This window comes from Astyanax mexicanus, chromosome 21 (assembly GCF_023375975.1).
Source record: "Astyanax mexicanus isolate ESR-SI-001 chromosome 21, AstMex3_surface, whole genome shotgun sequence".
In the NCBI taxonomy this organism is placed as follows: domain Eukaryota; kingdom Metazoa; phylum Chordata; class Actinopteri; order Characiformes; family Acestrorhamphidae; genus Astyanax; species Astyanax mexicanus.
The window spans coordinates 40,364,829-40,383,861 of record NC_064428.1 but is presented as its reverse complement, the minus strand read 5'-3'; the positions used below and the strand labels follow the sequence as shown (position 1 = coordinate 40,383,861).

General features: G+C 35.3%; 2 protein-coding genes across 2 annotated transcripts; both read right to left on the bottom strand.

Annotated features, from left to right (window-relative positions):
* Positions 1–1,261: 1,261 nt before the first annotated feature.
* LOC103032631 (E3 ubiquitin-protein ligase TRIM35-like) lies at positions 1,262–8,894 on the bottom strand. The gene is made up of 6 exons (XM_049469643.1): positions 8,380–8,894; positions 7,163–7,258; positions 5,802–6,032; positions 5,516–5,538; positions 5,284–5,402; positions 1,262–3,495 (listed from the first exon to the last, which is right to left on the bottom strand). Exons 1-6 carry the CDS (start codon positions 8,782–8,784, stop codon positions 3,116–3,118), a joined length of 1,254 nt encoding a protein of 417 aa, XP_049325600.1. The 5' UTR covers positions 8,785–8,894; the 3' UTR covers positions 1,262–3,115.
* A 6,059-nt stretch (positions 8,895–14,953) lies between these two features.
* LOC125785623 (nuclear factor 7, brain-like) lies at positions 14,954–18,679 on the bottom strand. The gene is made up of 4 exons (XM_049469548.1): positions 18,669–18,679; positions 16,786–17,293; positions 15,687–15,782; positions 14,954–15,261 (listed from the first exon to the last, which is right to left on the bottom strand). The coding sequence occupies exons 1-4, from the start codon at positions 18,677–18,679 to the stop codon at positions 15,019–15,021; spliced, it is 858 nt and encodes a 285-aa protein (XP_049325505.1). The 3' UTR covers positions 14,954–15,018.
* Positions 18,680–19,033: the final 354 nt, after the last annotated feature.

The window sequence follows — 19,033 nt, the reverse complement described above, 5'->3', positions numbered from 1 at the left end:
TCTGTTTCATAGTGTTTTGTTTTAGTTACCTTTTCTTTATATACTCCCTAGTGTTCTTTTCTTTGTTAGTTTAAATATGGATAATAAAAAAGACTTGCATTTGCATCCTGCCTCCTCCTCTTCGTTACAGAAAGAGATAGAGATGGACAGACAGCAAGATGTATGGACGTACGTAGACAAACCTATACAAGCACATTCAAATAATGAACATTTGCATTGCAGTTAAATATAATGTAAATAAAGGCTTTAGTAGCAAGTGAAAACAGGTTGGGTTGGTTGACTCCAGTTGCGAGGTAAATAGTGCTACGTTCAAACAGCAGATAAAAGTGACTCAAATCCACCTGGGACACTTTTACATGTAGTTTTGAAATAATATCCTAAATCACACTATATAAAAGTATTCACTCACCCATCCAAATCATTAAACTCAGGTTCCAATCACTTCCATGTCCACAGGTGTATAAAAAACATTCACAAAACAATCATTTATTCACTACTGAATATTCCATAGCCAACTGTCAGTGATATTATACCATGTATAAAAATTGGAAGTTGCCATCACTACAGATCACCAAAAAAAAAGTTTTATCAATTCCTTCAGTAGTAAATTATAAAGTATAATCAGATATTAAGGAAACATTCAAAGTTCAAGCTCTGTCGAGTCTTGTCAGCAGAGCTTCAGCCAGTATTTTATTACTAGAACTGTGCAGTACGTCAGGGGAATATGTGTGGGTGTGGCATCTGACTCCACCTGCATGTTATTCCCTAACACTAACTCCACCACTGAGGTTGAGTTTTTGAAGTTTAATAGCACGACAATATGGAAGCTAGCGAGCAAATCTTAGCTGTTACACAGCTTAAAAACCTCTATATTTATCTAAAAAGCTGAATGACCAAAAACGGGAGTAAATAATAGAGTGAGTTCAACAAGTGGAGAAGACTCCGAGTCCAGAAGGACTACAAGACAAACACAGAGCTTCTTCAAGTTAGGTTCTGTATTCAATATATACTCAATATATCTACCCATGTGATTATATGTTGAGCACATTCATACGTCCTTCGTTTTGAGAAAGCTTTAGTTTCATGCGTGTCTCAATCAAATTGTACTGGACTGATCTTAATCTTCATCTTGTGGTGTTCATCCAACCAGCTATTAGCAATTAGCTACTGGCTAGCAATCACAAGCATAGGGCTACAGATGACACAAAACAAACAAACAAAAAAACACTATTAGTCCATATAATGATTTTATTCTGTGATTGTATACACTTAATTTTCTCATGTACAAATTTTTAATCATATGTTCTTCAACATTAATTACAATGAATTTATTTTAGCATTGAATTACATGTATAAATCTGCACACAAAATAACTTTTAAATACATTTTATTGTTAAGCATAGGGTCTTGGACATTGTCCTAATTACAAAAGTAAGATATGTAATTAAAACATTAATAAAAACGACTTTTTTTCATAGCAAATCCATAATATTTAAGTAAAAATTCACATTTTAGTTGTGTTGAATAGTTTCACTCAGTCCTGTTACCGTAACACATTACCCTGATCATCTGAAACATTCTACAACAGGAAGTGACATCAGCTGTTTTTTCTGAAGATCATGGGGAGACCCAAATTAAGTTCCCTCATTAGTTTTTCTGTATATTTGATCTTATTGTTACGATGACTGAGGAGCTCAATCTCAACACTCAGTCCTGTTACCTAAATTCATTCTTACATCTTATTGGTTTGTCAAAAATAAAATAACTGGAAAAAATCACTAGAATGCGCTCTGTGTCCTCATGCTATTAGGATAGCTGCCATTTAGCGATTTTTCATGTTTTTGCTAATTCAATGCTAAAAGTCCTGTTACTTTCAGTCCTGTTACTGAAAACATAAAAAGTAACAGGAGTAAATATTAATCATTTGAACATGCAGTCTATAACCATTTATTTAAATAAAGGCTTTCTTCAGAGAAAATTAAAGGAATTAGTGGACTTTCTTGCTTTTAAACATGTTTTTTAAATGTTGCGCGAGTTTTGTAACCATCTTCAGATTAGAAACCTTGTAAAAAATTAAGTAAAGCTGCCTGAAATTGAGCAGTTCATGTTTTGAATAGTTAAATATAGTGTAATTAGATTCAGAGTTTAAAAAAAAGTTAAAAAAAAAATACAACAATTATAAGTTGTTACAACAATTAAACAGCTCCCAATCAGTGGAATTACCCCTATATCCTCTTGAGACCCTGCGTCCTCATATGTGGATATTGCATTTCTGCTTCTCCAACATTAATGCACCATGATACTTAATTTTTTTAAACCTTGACCCTTTGTTCTGATATGGCGACCCTGCCCATACCATCTAGTGATAATCACATGACAACATTACACTCAATTGATTGAAAACAAGATGGCGGGTATCCCAGACAAATGTTTCTACAGCCAGTTGAGACAGAAACACATGCTAGGTAAAAAAATATAATTGGATTTTATGTTTAAAACAAGTTTAATTGCTTAATTAATGTAGAAAGCTAAAATTATTGTTAAATGTTGAAATAAATTGTGGATCCATATGAGGACATTGTCTTTGTACAGAGAGGACACTTTCTGTACAAAGACCATGTCAAGTTAAGGTGGGTGATTAATTTAAAATCAGTAATTTCCATTTAAATATCCACTATAAAAACTGCATCTTAAGAAGAACAAGCGCAATTAATCACAGTTAATCGCTAAATATTGTCATAATTAATCAGATTAAATGTTTTAATTGATTGACACTAGTTTTTATACTTGTTAGGTCCTATTAATACCCAACCAGCTAGGAGAAATTTTAAATGCACACAAGCAAAGGACTGGGTCTCAGGAGGATATAGAGCTGATGATGTATTGTAGACTTTCAAGAAACCGTCCATGAGATCTTCACAGGTAGAATCTTCAGTGGGAGTTCACTGAGAGTGGAGAAAAATGGATACATCTTCTCCCGTGTTACAGAGAAGCACTGCAGTTGTGAGTTGGTCTCAACATTGGTGAAAATCACCTGTCCTCGGTCCCAGTTCACCTGTACTCTGATTCTCCTCACATTCTCAGAACCGTAACGTCCGGCGCTGAACGTACACTGTCAATCTTTCCGACTGATGGTCCAGATTCCGTTCTTTGAACTTTCAGGGATCTCATAATTGAGTTGGTGGGTCATGTATTTGCCCTTTGAACACATTTCGGTGGACTGAAATCCATCCTGTGAACTTTCAGGGATCTCTTCCTTTCTTTTGACGGACTCTTTCACCACCCCGATGGTCCAGTTATCACTTTCCCCGACGTCCACCACCCAGCTGTGGGTTCCAGAGCCGAAGCCCTCGGATCCCAGGATCACCGGATCCATGGTGAACCTCTCGGGGTTGTTGGGAAGACTCTGCTTCGTATCCCTGAAGATCACTTTAACCAGATCTGCAGAGGTGTGGAGACTGCTGTGGGCGGAGTTCGGCTCCAGAATCACTGGATCTTGAAAAATAAAGAAAAATAAATAAATAAAAAAAGAAACTTGTGTAACCCTTTGAACCCCAGTCTATTTCTGGTGTGTTCTTTCTCCTTTGTTTTCGTCACTTCCTCTTTCACTTGTTATAACACAGTTATGTTGCGAGACAGACACATGCTATTATTTTTCTTTATACCAGAAGATGTGGCATTGAGCTGCTCAAAAACTTGATCATTTGAGATGTAAACGCTTCCAGAATTTGTAAATCTTCATGGAATTGATTTTTGTTTTTACATACTTTTGAATGTACAGACTTTAAATCAATTCACAGAAGATTATTTATTTTCAGTAATAGTGAGATTAGAGTGTATATGAGTTAAAAGTATAAGGATTTTGATGATTTTTTTTATATTATTACTGTGACAGAATACTTAAGCAGCACCAGGCGGATTTATTTGTATTGATATTCCCACCCTATCTAAGTTTGGTTTGAGGGCTGGCAGTTTTGAAGCTGTTTCTCTGGACACTACTGGGTTTACATAAATGTTATTTGATTTTACACCTCATATAATACTTTAGAATAATGTCTAGAAGTAAATATTATTGGCTAAAAAAAAAAAGAGTTATTTTTTGACCAATCAGCGCCAGCAATGACGTCATGAGATTTACCGTAGACCCCTGAGTGAAAGTAAACATGCAGATTATGGTGTTTTGAGATAATAAATTGTGTTATAGTAAAAAATATGCATGGAAATATGGAAATATGAAGGCACAGTAAGTCTATTCTTTAGGTGTATTTCACAATAGATTTCTCAAAAAAAAACTTCAGTTCAGCGTGAGGTCAGTTCAATTTTTGGAAAGAATAAAGTTCCCTGTTTTTCACAATGTATAAATCATGTTGGTGCGTTGATGCATTTCTGAGTAATTGAGCTGACGAAATTTGCGGCAATGGGGTTCTAAGAGTCAAGAAAAAATAAAGAAACTTGATTACCAAGTGACCAAGATCAGAGAAAAAATGTGGTCATCTCAGATTATTTTAATTTAACACCAGTTAGGCTGTCAAGTTTTAAAGCTATGCTTTCAAACTGTACAAATATTCAAAATTCTATTCAGCATTTTAACTATTAAAGCATAGTAGCAGTTAAAAATCAAATCAAGCTCAATTTCTTGGGTAGAAGGGGTTAAAAGTGAATCCCATCTTCCCATTAACAAAAAATAAAGCTACAAAATAACCCAATTTATAAATTAATATTCTCTGGTAAGACATAATTTGGATGGTCTATATCGGATTCCTCATAGATGAATGTCTACTGACTTTCAACTAAACGTCCATTTAAAACAATTTAATTCTTAGTTGAATGTAAAACATTCTCGTTTGAATGCAAGATCAAACCTAACTTTGACCCCACACCCTAACATTAACTTTTAACAGTTAGTTTTAGGGTTAGATTTAAGTTTTAGGCTAATGGTAGCTTTCGGGTTTTACTTTTATACTTTAAGTAGTTTTGAAACCAGTACTTTTTAAACATTTTTACTAAAACAGTAAAAAGCTTTAGTTGATTTTTCTTAAACTTCTACAGAAGTATTTTACTAAACACTAGTATCTATACTTCTACCTACAGAGTAATAAATTGAGATACGTTTCACACATTTGCTGGGAAGTGTGAACCACTTTAGATGAAAACCATTTTGCCATTAAGGAACGTATTACGTTGTTGTGAATGCTTTTATACCATGACTATATCATCAGGAAATTCATGACATAAATTAATTTCTTAAACTGTTTTTCACAGAATCAGTGGATATGTTCTTACAGTAAAGACAGAGGTCCTTCATCTTCTCCCAAACTCTGTATCTCAGGTTCCCCACATGTTTGGCCACGTCAATCAGAGCTCCTGAATCCAGTTCTGGATCTGGAACTGTGTACTCAGCACTGAAACAGATATGAACCAATATAATTCATTTTTATTTAATTACTTTTTATGTAATTATGTAAAAAAAAAAATAAAAAGGCATTTTAAATGCCTGCGTTTGACATAATCCTACCTTTCTTCTGCTTCTTTAAGACTCTGCAAAGAAAAGTGAGTTTTGAAACATTAGCACAACTGTGAACTTTTGATCTTTTGAACATTTTGTTGACCTTTTTGTCTCATGAAAGCCTTTAAAAGTTTGAGTAACTTTACAGAAAAAGCCACAAAAAATGATTAATTATTCATTTCACAGTTAAAAACCTTTGTACCCAATTCTTCAGAACAATGTTAGGCAATACAGTGTTAATATTATTCTGTTAATGAGATTATTTCTGGAATAAATTTAGTAATAACTAACGTACCTTAAGGAACAGACTGTCGTCAGCGTTCACAAAGTCCTCCATCAGTTTGATTCGTTTAGAAAGTGAAGCTAACACTTCGTCCATCTCTTCTATTTTCTCTTTTATCTTCTGGCTCTTCCTCTCCATCTCTTTTTTCAGTGCAGTCATCCTGCTGTTCTCCTCCTCATGTAGGAACTGATGAAGCTTCTCAAACTCTTTCTTTATGTGGGTTTGAGTTTGGAGGAACTGAGACTGAATAAAAGAAGAAGAAGACAAGTTGGAACATTTTCTAGTGTAGTAGTTGACTTTTAGTTGACACTATAAAAACGAGAGGCATTGAGTCTGAAATAAGATCAAAATATTTAGTAGTTGAGTTTCAGTAAACAATAAGAATAAGAAGCATTGAGTCCGAATCAAGACCCAATATGTTTTGAGTTTCAGTCAGCACTGATAACAAGACTCATTAAGTCTGAATTAAGACCAAAATGTTTACTAGTTGAGTTTCAGTCAACACTGAGATCGAGAAGCATTGAGTCTAAAACAAAACCAAGACATTTAGTAGTTGAGTTTTAGTCAACACTATAAAAACAAGAGGCATTGAGTCTGAAATAAGACCAAAATATTTAGTAGTTGAGTTTCAGTAAACAATAAGAATGAGAAGCATTGAGTCTGATTCAATACCAAAATATTTAGTAGTTGAGTTTCAATCAGCACTGAGGACAAGAAAAATTAAGTCTGAATTAAGATCAAAATGTTTACTAGTTAAGTTTCAGTCGACACTGAGAATGACAGACATTGAGTCTGAATCCAGACCAAGATGTTTAGTAGTTGAGCTTCAGTTAACACTACTATTCAGACACATTGAATCTTTTAGGCACTTTTGAGTCTTTTTGAGCATTTTAGGCGACACTATAAAAATGAGAGACATTGAGTCTGAATCAAAACCAAAGTTGAATTTCAATCAACACTGAGATTAGGTTATATTGGGCCAGAATCAAAATAAAAAAATTAGAAGCCCAGTTCCAGTCAACACTGACATTAAGACACATTGAGTCTGAATCAAAACCAAGATGTTTAGTAGTCGAAATTGGGAACGAGAGGCATTGAATCTGAATTAAGACTTTTAATGGTTGAGTACCAGTCGAGACTTGGACACATTCTTTCCTGAAAGTCAATGGATATAAGTTATATGATCTCCCCAACAAAAAAGCGAATTAGCTATGCTGTAAATAGCTGTCAAAAAGGTTAATTAATCATTTACCAAATATGGTGCAACCAGAAGCCATCTGATAGAAAAAATCCAGAAATTATAATGCAAATGCATATGAAACAAACTATTAAAACTGTGTGTTGCAAAATATAAATACATTAAAGGCCCAAACCTGGATCTCCTGAGAGACAGAAACACAGGTGAGTTTTTCAAAGGAAAATGCTGCATGATTCCCCTGTAGCTCCTGTAGGGGGCCTCGGAGATTCTCCTGCAAGTAGATAAAGAATATCAGAAGATAAGAATAAGGCCATATTTTTCAAGCTGCAACAATGGAGGACTTTGAACACCAACATCACTCCCAGCTAATAAACTTAGGTAACCATTAACGTGTATAAAATTACATTGTTCAAAGTCAAAAGGCATATTCAGAATAAGCTGATGGGTAAAGGTCTTGATTTTTTTGTCCAATGAAGCCTAAATTATATATTTCTAAACATTGAATTTATTTTCCTTGCATTTTATGAACTTTATTACAACATAATTGTTGCTCTGTTTTGTGAAAATCACTAATAATAGCATTATAAGTTGCGATAATGCACGATAAACACTTTGTTGCAACCCATTCATACAACAGAAACCTTTAATATGCTTTCAAATATTGCAAACTTTCTTAGCAGTAAAGAGCTATTTATGAGCCATTCCGCTAAATGGGTGCCATTTCTGTCCCCAGGAAATTACATGTATAAATGTGCACACAAAATAACTTTAAAATACTGTTTTTTTTTTTGTATTATTCACAGTGTCTTGTATATTGAGCTAATTGCATAAGTAAGATATGTAATTAAAAAATATATAATACATATAAAATATAATATATTTGTTTTTTTTTATGAAAAAAATATTTTTAAAGCATAGATGGGATTTGGATTCACACAACAATGCAAAATTGATTGGAATTGAATTGAAATTACACCTCTGAAGGATTTTAATAATAATTATATTTCATTAAAAATATATATTTATATTTTTTTTTCTCATGTTTTTAATTACATATCTTACTTTTGCAATTAAGTCACTGTATAAGACACTATGCTTAGTAATAAAATGTATTTTGAAGTTGTTTTGTGTGCACATTTATACATGTAATTTCCTGGGGAGAGAAACGACATTCAGAATCAGTAACTGCACTTTCTATTAATGAGTTGTAACTGATTATTAACGGTTTATAACAGTATAATAACATTTTTAAACATTTAAAGCCTTGTTTAAATGTGGAACTCATAATAACATAGTGCATTTTTCAATTTGAAGGGTAAAAATAAGATTTTATTCAGTACAATAACTTAACATAAAGCTAAACCCATTTCTTAAACCGTTAACCCTTCGTACCCGGCGTTCGCTGGCGGCCTTGCTGATGGAGCAGAAGTTGTGGTTGTTGTGTTGATGGATCACGCACTGCGAACACACCAGCTGCTCGTCGTGGAGGCAGAACAGCTGCATGTTCAGCAGATGCTGAGGACACACCAGACCTGCAGCTTCATCAGAAACCCTGCGACTCTTCTCCTGCAGAAAGGAATCGCAGGCGCTCTTCAGCGCCCGGTTAACCGGCGGCGTCTCCACGGCGGATCTCTTCCTACAGACCGGACATTCCTTACTCCCGCGCTCGGCCCAGCTGCTCTCCAGACACGACTTACAGAAACTGTGGGTGCAGAGTAGAATTAACGGAGTTTTGTAGATGTTCTGGCAGAGAACACACGTCAGATCTTCCTCCAGTGAAGCGAGAGGCGACGCCATCCTTCATTTCCTGCTTTCGACGCTTTGTTTGCTTTGCTTTCTTTGTGAAGGCAGAAGTGAAAGTTTCCTTCAGCCCAGCGTTTATAAGGCTTTATAAGACGCACAATGGGTGTCATTCTTCTTCCTGTTCAATGTTCAACATGGGCGGGGGCAACTTGAAGTCACATGCACTTTTTTTTTTACAGGAAGGTCAAGTTATGTGAAGAAAACGTTGTAACAAAAAAATAAAAAATACAAAATAGAATATTTCTATTCATTACAGTGTGCAATATCATCCATCTCACTACATGTACTGTGATCCCCTTATCACCATTTGTGCAGTATGTTTAACGTGCAATATTTTCTCACCTTTTCATCTTTTTAACTATTTATTTGATATTTATTCATTGATACTTTTTGTGCAATAATAATACTGGTCACACCCTACCATAATTATATGTCTTTGCACTAGATGTATATATATATTTTATTTTTTTCCTTTACTATATATAATTTTTATATCTTTATATATTTCCTGTAATTGTTTTTGTATACATAGTTTTATTGTTATTATTTTTTTATATATTTTTTCCTGACCTGTTTCTCTGTCCTTGTAAATTACCCCATTGTGGGATTAATAAAGAAAAGGCAAATAATTTTGTCCATAATATACTGCTGCATCTCAAAAAAAGTGGAATATCTTTGAAAAGTTACTTCATTTCAGTAATTCAGTTCAAAATGTGAATTACTGAATGCACTATATATAATATAGATAAATTACACGCAGAGTGATCTTTTTTAAGCATCTATTTCTTTTATTGTTGATTGTTGATTATGGCTTACAGCTAATGACAACCAAAAAATCAGTCTCACAAAAAAAGAAATTGCAATATCATATAATAAGACAAATTGGTACTTTTGGAAAGTGCTGGCAGTGCGCAAAGTCCTGCTGGAAAATGAAATTCATATCTCCATAAAAGTTGTTATCAGCAGAGGGAAGCTGTAAGATATGAAGTGCTGTAAGATTTTGTTGGAAAACAAAACTGCACTGACTTTAGACTTGATAATAAAACACAGTGGATCAACACCAGCAGATGACAGACATGACTCTCCAATCCATCACTGATCATCAGTAAATTTTACATTTCATTTGAAGAAAATTAAGGGATCATAGTCTGGAGGAAGAGTGGAGAGACACACAGTCCAAACTGCTCGAGTTTCCACACAGATTATCGCTCTGCAGTCTGCTGTCATGACCAAAAAACACAGGTCAATACCAAAAAAGCTAACAAACAAAGGGCTAAGCAAAAGAGTATTCGAAAGATCAAAAGGGTCAGAAACAAAAGGTCAAACACAAAGGAAATGCGAGGTAGAAGAGCTATGAAAAATAGGGTCAATAATGGGCACGGAGTAGTTGAAAGCAGGGGCTATTTATACAAGAGAGTTCAGGTCTAAGCAATCAGTAGCACGGCGAGCCGGAACGCAGATACATCATGTGATCCGGCATGTCTGGAGGGTTGAGCGCAGGTGCATCCTGGGAAATGTAGTCTCTTTCTGGAGCAGTAGAGTCAGTGGCAGGCACTATTTTTTGTTTGTTTCAAACAAAGGCTCACCTTTAGGGACTATAACCCAAAGATACTTCGACTCTTCGACTGGCTGAGAATTGGTTGGGTATTGAGTGATAAATAGTTTTGAGTATGAATAAATATGTTTCATTTATGCTGATGGTAAGAGAATCTTGATTTCTTGATTTATTAAGAATTTTGATTAATCTCCTCTTATATAATGCAATTAGTCTTTTTTGGAAAGAAATTTGTTACTTTGTAGACTTTGGTTATATTTTATAACATAAATTCTGTGCAAATTTAACATAAACTAATTAAAGATTTACGCAAATGTTTACAGCAGCATAATTGCTAATGAAACCATTTTATTTTGTATTTTTATGGTGTAATTAAGCTCTGTGGGCTCTGGGTTAGAGGAAATACAAGGTGGGACATGTTTAGAGTTATCCACACATTAGTGATGAGTCCTAAAATAACACACTCCTAAAATACACACTGTGTGTCTATATGTGTTTATATGAGTGTGTTTCTTGTGGTTTAAACAGACCAGTTACAGACTCAGTTCAGTCAGATCAGGTTATACAATACGCTTTATTATTATTTACATGTTTTAAGACTTAAGATCACATAATGATTGCTAAATGAGTTAAATTTAAGATGTTCATACAAAGTACATAATTCTTTAAGCGATACATTTCACAGAAGAACCACTCTTAATTCCATAAAGTAAAAAAAAAACAAAAGTGATAAACCATCATACAGAGACAAAAGAGATAAGATACTAAATCACACTATATAAAAGTTTTAACTCACCCATTCAAATTATTTAAATGAAATCAAGTTTCAATCTCCTCTGTGTCCTCAGATGTATAAAACCAATGTATAACAAGTGGAAGTGGCCAAATTTCTTTAGAATCAATTAATTAACTACACTGCAAAAAATCAATTTGTAAAAACTAAACAAAATATATTGTAAATTGAAACGTAAATGCTTAAATTAGGCCAAAAAAAAATCTGCCAATAGGATTGAGCAAATTTTTCGTAGTAAGTTTTCTTAAAGTTACAACTGCAAAATCAAAAAAATGAGTGAAAGATGACTTAAATCGAGCAAAAATTCCTTATTTTATGGCTTAAATTTGGACAGAATGAATCAGAATAACTTGACTGGTGATTTTTTCTCCTTATTCTGAGTTCAAATAACAATAAAATAAAATAAGGTGAAAAAAATGATAAGGTGAAACAAACTCAACTTTTACATCAACAATAAACAGAATACTAAATAAAATAACATTGCTGTTCCCGTAAATAAGCTGCTGGAGGTAGCTACACCGTTAAAATAGCAATCCACCAAAGTCAGAGCTTACCTGACTCTTAAAGGGAATGATGAGAAAGAGATGTGCTGATTGGTTTATTTCACGTTACGCCCAAAATTACCACACCCATGATTAATTAAGAGAATTAGTACATTACTTTTACGTGTTTTGAGCTATGCAAAGAGTACTTTTCCTGTCGTTATGATAGCAAAGACAAACTAACTCTCCCTAAATCAAGTAGCATGGTGCACGGTTGATGGCTCACCTATAGATTACTAAAATAGAGCCCAAGATGTTATAACAACTAAGTTTGTAAGATTTTGGGTATGAAAAGAAAGGATTCTATGGATTTAGGGAACTGTAATTCAGTTCTGTATTATTGCAGAAACTATAATAGAATAACTTTAACTAACATTGAATTTTATGTACTCATGCATTTGTCGAGTCTACAGGCTTAAATTCTGGTACACTGTTTTTCTAACTGTTAATTGCGAAATTGACTTTTGCAGGTAATATATTTAATTGTTTTTCACAATTATAATAAAAGAAAGGATATATTTTCTCTGTACATTTTACAGTGTGAGTGTAAAATGGCCAAGAAATGTTATGTTCATTGAAAAACTTTACTTCCCCTGCATCACAATTGAGTTGGATTTTTATTTTTTGGAAAATATAGTGGCATACATTGCTTTGCCAAGAGTATATACTGTTGCGGAAGCTTACTGTCCAAATACCTTCATCAGGACTTGCACTGCATTTTTCTTTTCTTATGATCGACTCCTTCGCCACACCGATGATCCAATAGGTACAGTCTTTAACCTCCACCTCCCAACAGTGTGTTCCAGTGCTGAATCCTTCGGAGCCCAGGATGACGGAATGAACAGTAAATCTCTCTTGTACGTCTGGGATGTCCTGCTGTAGATCTTCTTTGCTGAGACTGATGAGATCTTCAGACAGCCTTAGGGTTTTATGTGCAGTATTTGGATCCATAATCACTGGATCTTCAAACAAACATGGAAAAAAGGATTTGAGGACGTTTTTAATCACAAACAATTTTTTAAAACAATCTCAGCAAAGAGTGGTGACGATGGGCAATCCTGTCTTGTTATACAGCAAATTTCATTACAAACTGTTTGAATATACAACTCTGAAAAAAATTAAGAGATCACTTCAGTTTCTGAAGTGTACATTGTTGTTTTATTCTATAAACTACATACAACATTTCTCCCAAATTACAAATAAAAATTTTGTAATTTAGAGCGTTTATCTGCAGAAAATAAGAAATAGCTGAAATAACAAAAAAACATGCAGACCTCAAATAATGCAAAGAAAACAAGTTCATATTCATAAAGTTTTAAGAGTTCAGAAATCAATATTTGGTGGAATAATCCTGTTTTTTAATCACAGTTTAATTTCATGCATCTTGGCATCATGTTCTCCTCCACCAGTCTTACACACTGCTTTTTTATAACTTTATGCTGCTTTACTCCTGGTGCAAAAATTCAGGCAGTTCAGTACGGTTTGATGGCTTGTGATCATCCATCTTCCTCTTGATTATTAATCCAGTGGTTTTCAATTTGGTAAAATCAAAGAAACTCATAATTTTAAGTGTTCTCTTATTTTTTTCCAAGCATAACATTATGACCTCCTCTTTGCTTCCACTATCCATGTTATCAGCTCCACTGATCATATTCAACACTAGTTCTATAATATAATCGTTCTTATATAATTATAATATAATAATTACTGACTGTAATTTCTCTAAAATTTCTAGCAGCACTGCTGTAGTATCTGATCCATTCACTGTACCAGCACAACACATATTAACACCTCATACACCACCACCACCATGCTAATGAGTGCTAATCACTGCAGTGCTAAAAATAACCACCCACCACCCAAATAATAATAATAATAATAATAATAATAATAATAATAATAATAATTGCTGTGTGTTCTAAGTATTGAAAAACAGGGTAAAAGGAGTAAAATAATAAAATATACAGAGAAACAGATACAAAACTACAGTCTGGAAATATTATACAATTATAAAGTGCCCTATATCATTACTGGAGCTAATAAGATGGATAATGGGTGTATAAACAGGGGGTGATCATAATGTTATCATTGATCACTATTAGAATAAATAAATTGGTGAATCTTGTAAGGTTGGACCCTACCGTCGGTGTGTCATAATACACACTGAAATGAAGTACTGAACCAAAATTAAAGACAAAATCTGGCAAAAATCAAGCAGGAAACCCTTGCTGTGTGTGGGTGAGCCTTATCCTGATGAAAAAATGCTGCTATCAGTTGGAAGTTCTGCCATGAGAGGCAGCAACACATCTATCTGTAGGATACTGAGCTGTTGACTGTCATGTGAGATGCCCCTCAGATCATCGATCACACCAGCAGTTTACAGTGTGAACTCTTCAGTCCACACCTGCAGTTTACACTGTGAACTCTTCAGTCCACACCTGCAGTTTACAGTGTGAACTCTTCAGTCCACACCTGCAGTTTACAGTGTGAACTCTTCAGTCCACACCTGCAGTTTACACTGTGAACTCCTCAGTCCACACCAGCAGTTTACAGTGTGAACTCCTCACTCCACATGCAGGCAGTTTCAATTATTAAAGATCTGTCATCGTTGCTTCTCAAACAGAATTAACCTGGATTAATTTGTAAAAATGATACAGTTCAAGTCTATAGCAGTGCAGGATTCTTGTTCACAACACCACTGCAAACAAAGCCAACAGTGGCCGGTGATGGATGGCCTGGATAGTGGCAATTCATCCAATGGGCCATCCATTTTTTACTCAGTCCAAATATGTTCCCTTCTAAAAGTCTGCCAACTTTGCAAAATGTCTTTAAGAACATTGTAGTGGCATGTCTAGCAACCATTGATCTCTCACTAAGAGGTGCACTACCCAAAAGTAAAAAGTAGTCTGCAATGGCTTTTTTTAGGGTAGTGAGGGAAGCGTAATGATGCCCTCTTGTGGCAAGACCTAAAATTATTTTATATTTTTTATGTTACTTTATTTTAGTCATACTCACAGTAAGGACAAATGTCCTTCATATTTTCCAACACTCTGTATCTGAGGTTCCCCAGATGTTTGGCCACATTAATCAACGCTCCTGATTCCAGCTCTTGAGGTGGTGTTGTGCACTCAGCTCTGAAAGATAGACACACAATATGTATCTCTAAATCTTCAATAACACACCAAAAACTTCTGATATATCTCATGAGATCCTTTGTAACATATTACCTTTTACAGATTTCTCCATAGTTCTGGATTGACATGTGGGAACAAAGGTAAAAGAATGAGTTAATCTTTTCTGTCAGGACCTCACACCCAGTCTGTTTTCCATTGATCAGATTAATCACTTACCTGAAGGAAATGTTCATCTTCAGTCTCCAAAACATCTTTCACTTCTTTGTTCAGATCGGACAGTGTACGGTGCTCTTTATCAGCTTTTGCAATCATCCCTTCCATCTTTTTAATCTTCTTCTCCTCTTCCTCCTTCAGTTCAGTGATCCTTGCCTCCTCCTCTTCCCTGAGAAACTGATGGAGCTTCTCAAAATCCGCCCTGATCTTATCCTCAGTCTGCTGGACCTGAGACTTTTTAGTTATAATAAAATTCTTGAAATTAGTTCCACAGCTGTTAACCAGGTATTGCACATGGTTAGTACTGGTAGTAAAATATATAATCCATTGTTCTTTCATCAGTCTGGTAACCCAAATTCAGATTTTTAAAATTGCAATTTAATAATTATGAAATAATAACTTAGGTAATATATGCAATGTAAATTGAATTTCTTTTGTTTGACCATTATTCAATTACACAGATAGATTTAATAGAAATGTAAGTTATTAATTTAAATACAGTCATATTTTAGTGCTCAGTGCCATACAGAGACTCAAATCCAGTTACCCAACAACTTATATATGGGGCCATTCCATTTGTGATTAAAGATGGGGGTAATGTTGACAAACTTCATAAATCTAGGGAAACAAATTATCCCTTACATTATTGAGATACCTACTTTGATGTGCTTGGTAATTTCATCACAGTTGGTTTTAAAGTCATCATATGCCTTCAGGTTTTCCTCCAACGACTCCTGAGTAGTCTTCAGTTTCTCCTAAATAACGATAAGAAGTTATTTAAACAATTAAATATTAGGACATTTGTTTGAATTTGTCAAAAGTAGACAGAATATAGTTAAAACGGACAAATGTTTCAATGAACCTAATTCAGACTACATTTTACAATAAAATGCTGTTACTAAAAGTAAAACTGAAAAATATATTCTGGTAGTAAATGTCTGTACAAAACAGTAATAATTTTTTTACAGATTTTTTCTATAGTGTCTGTACTTTATTTTGAGTGGTCCTCTGTAAATGTTTAATAAAGTAAAGTAAATATTTTACATAATTCCATTAAGCAAAACCTCTGTAACTATATTAAACTGAAAATAATATGCTTATCTTTGAAAATTCCACCAAAATTAATCAGTATGTGTAAAGTGACGACATGTCTCGCAAAGCAGCAACTGTGATTGGTCTGCTTGGTCGCCCATACCTTCCCATCTTCGCCGGTTAAACAGAGAAGCGACTTAAAGGTTTGTGGACAGACAAATGCTGAAGTATAAACGTGGGCATTTGCGTAGGGCTCTCGCACAGGCTTTTCTTTAGGGACACACCTTGATTCAACGTGGACGTATAAGCCAGCCTTCAGTCTGTACTTCTGTAAAAACACGTATATACCTCAGGGGGCCCTATCATACACCCTAAGCGGGCCCTAATTGCGTCACGATGCTTATTGCTATCTTACACCCTGTCAAGAATCTTTTTTCATGCCTGAAAGGGCAGGTCAGTTTACTCTGCTTAGATGCCCAAAAGTGCCTCTCTGTTAACATATCAACACGCCAAAGTGAGAGCACACCTGGCTCTTAAAGAGAATGGCAACTGGCATGCTGGTTGGTTTATTTCATGTTACGCCCACAAATAAACACACCCATGATTAATTGAGAGAAATAGCAAATGCATTAACTTAGGAGTGTCTGAAATGCCTCAGACTTCAGGGGTTACTAAGTTACACTGATTTCAAAAAGTTTAAAGGGTTAAAACTTGTGTTGTCCTTACTCTGCGGTCTCTGGCAGCTTTCCCAATAGAGCAGAAGCTGTGATTTTCATGGTATCCAGACACACAGTGCAGACACACCAGCTTCTGGTCGTCCTCACAGTACAGCTGCAGCTTCTCAGCATGGTCTGAACACTGAGATCCCTGAGACTTTTTAGAACTCTGAGATTCCTGAGAACCCTGAGATTCCAGAGAACCTTGAGGTCCTGCTGAAATCCTTCGTTTCTTCTCCTCCAACAATGAATCGCAGGCCTCCTTCAGCACAAGGATGTTCAGGAGGGAGCCCTCAGAGGTTTTCCTGCAGAGAGGACATTCTCTCACGTCCTTCAGACTCCAGCTGCTCTCCAGGCAGGTCCTGCAGAAACTGTGACTGCAGTGCAGAAGCACTGGATCCCTGAAGAGTTCTAAACAGATCGGACACTTCAGGTTCTCCTCCAGTGCAGAGAGAGACGATGCCATGGCCAGTCTGAACGCTCCGCAGGGCGAATCTGATCTGATAGGCTTTTCCGGGCTTCACTTTCACAGAAACGAAAGTAAAACTCAGACTTCCTGTCTCTGACTCACTCAAACTGCCTGCTGTTCTGAGATCAGTACTGAGCACCGGTACTGATACTGCTCTGTAAACCTTCCAGTGTTGAAAGAAAAGTAAAAAAAATACAAGGTCAATGATTTTTTTTTTTCATTTTCAAGTTTTTTAATTTTTCATGTAGATGCCTACAAAAGATATGCAAGCATGTATTCTGCTCTGGGTTTCATGTTTTTCCTGGTTCTCCGTCCTGCTACCATATTTCTGTAAAGCTGTAAAGCTGCTTTGCGACAACATCAGTTGTAAAAACGAGTTACATAAAGAAATCTGATATGATTTGATTTCGACCTGACTGACATTTATGTTTTACAGTTGCACAAATTGGTTATTAAATATATTCTGATCTTCATCTAAGTTACAACAATAGACAAACACAGTCTGCTTAAACTAAAACCACACAAAAATTATATGTTTTCATGGTTTTATTGAACACATGTTAATACTCACTATACTCAGTGAGGGGAAAAAGTATGTGAATCTTTGGATTTAATGACTGGTTGATCCTCCTTTAGCAGCAAAAACCTCAACCAATGGTTTCCTGTAGCTGCAGATCAGACCTGCAGAACGGTCAGGAGGAATTCTGGATCATTCCTCTTCACTAAACTGTTTCAGTTCAGCTATAATATTATGGGATATCTGGTGTGAATCACTCTTTTGAGGTCTCTCTCTTAAATTGGGTTCAGGAGGTCAGGACTCTCCAGGAGACATATTTATTTATTTTCTTCTGTTGAAGTCGTTCGGTTGTTGATTTATTTCTATGTTTTGGGTCGTTGTTCTGATGCATCATCCATCCTTTGTTAAGCTTCAGTTGGAGGAAAGATGGTCTTATGTGTTCCTGCAAAATGTCTTGGTTAACTTTATTTATTTAATTTATTTTCCATTTATGCAGCAAAAACCATCCAGACCCTGATGCAGCAAAGCAGCCCCAAACCATGATGCCCCCTCCACCATGTTTCACAGTTGTGATGAAGTTTTGATGTTGTGCTGTGCCTTTTTTCTCCACACATAGCATTGTCTGTTTTCCTTCCAAACACAGCAATGTTTTTTTTTTGGACAGCAGTGGCTTCCTCCGTGGTCTCCTCCCACGAACTCCATTCTTGTTTCAGGTTTTCCTTATTGTAGATTTATCAACAAAAATTATAACATGTGCCAGAGATTTCTGTAAGTCTTCAGCTGACACTCTAGGATTCTTCCTCACCTCATTGATCATTCTGTGCTGTGCTCTTGCAGTCATCTTTACAGGACTTTACCACGCCTAGGGAGAGTAGTAGCAACAACATTTGTAGAACGTCTGTCTTACCGTGGACACATGAACATCAAGGCTTTTAGAGATACTTTTGTAACCCTTTCCAGCTTAATGGACAATTATTGAATGTAGTTCTTCTGAGAGCTCTTTTGTGTGCAATTGATTCACATCAAGCAATGCTTCTTAAGAACAGCAAACTCTAAACTGGTTTTGTGTTTAGGACAGGGCAGCATTAACCAACAAATCCTTTAATCTCATCACAGCCTGCCTCCAATTAGTGCATTAGCTCTTAGAAAAGTCATTAATCTAGGGGTTCACATACTTTTTCCACCCCTCACTGTGAATGTTAACATGTTGTGTTCAATAAAACCATGCAAACATATATAATGTTTTGTGTGTTATTAGTTTAAGCAGAATGT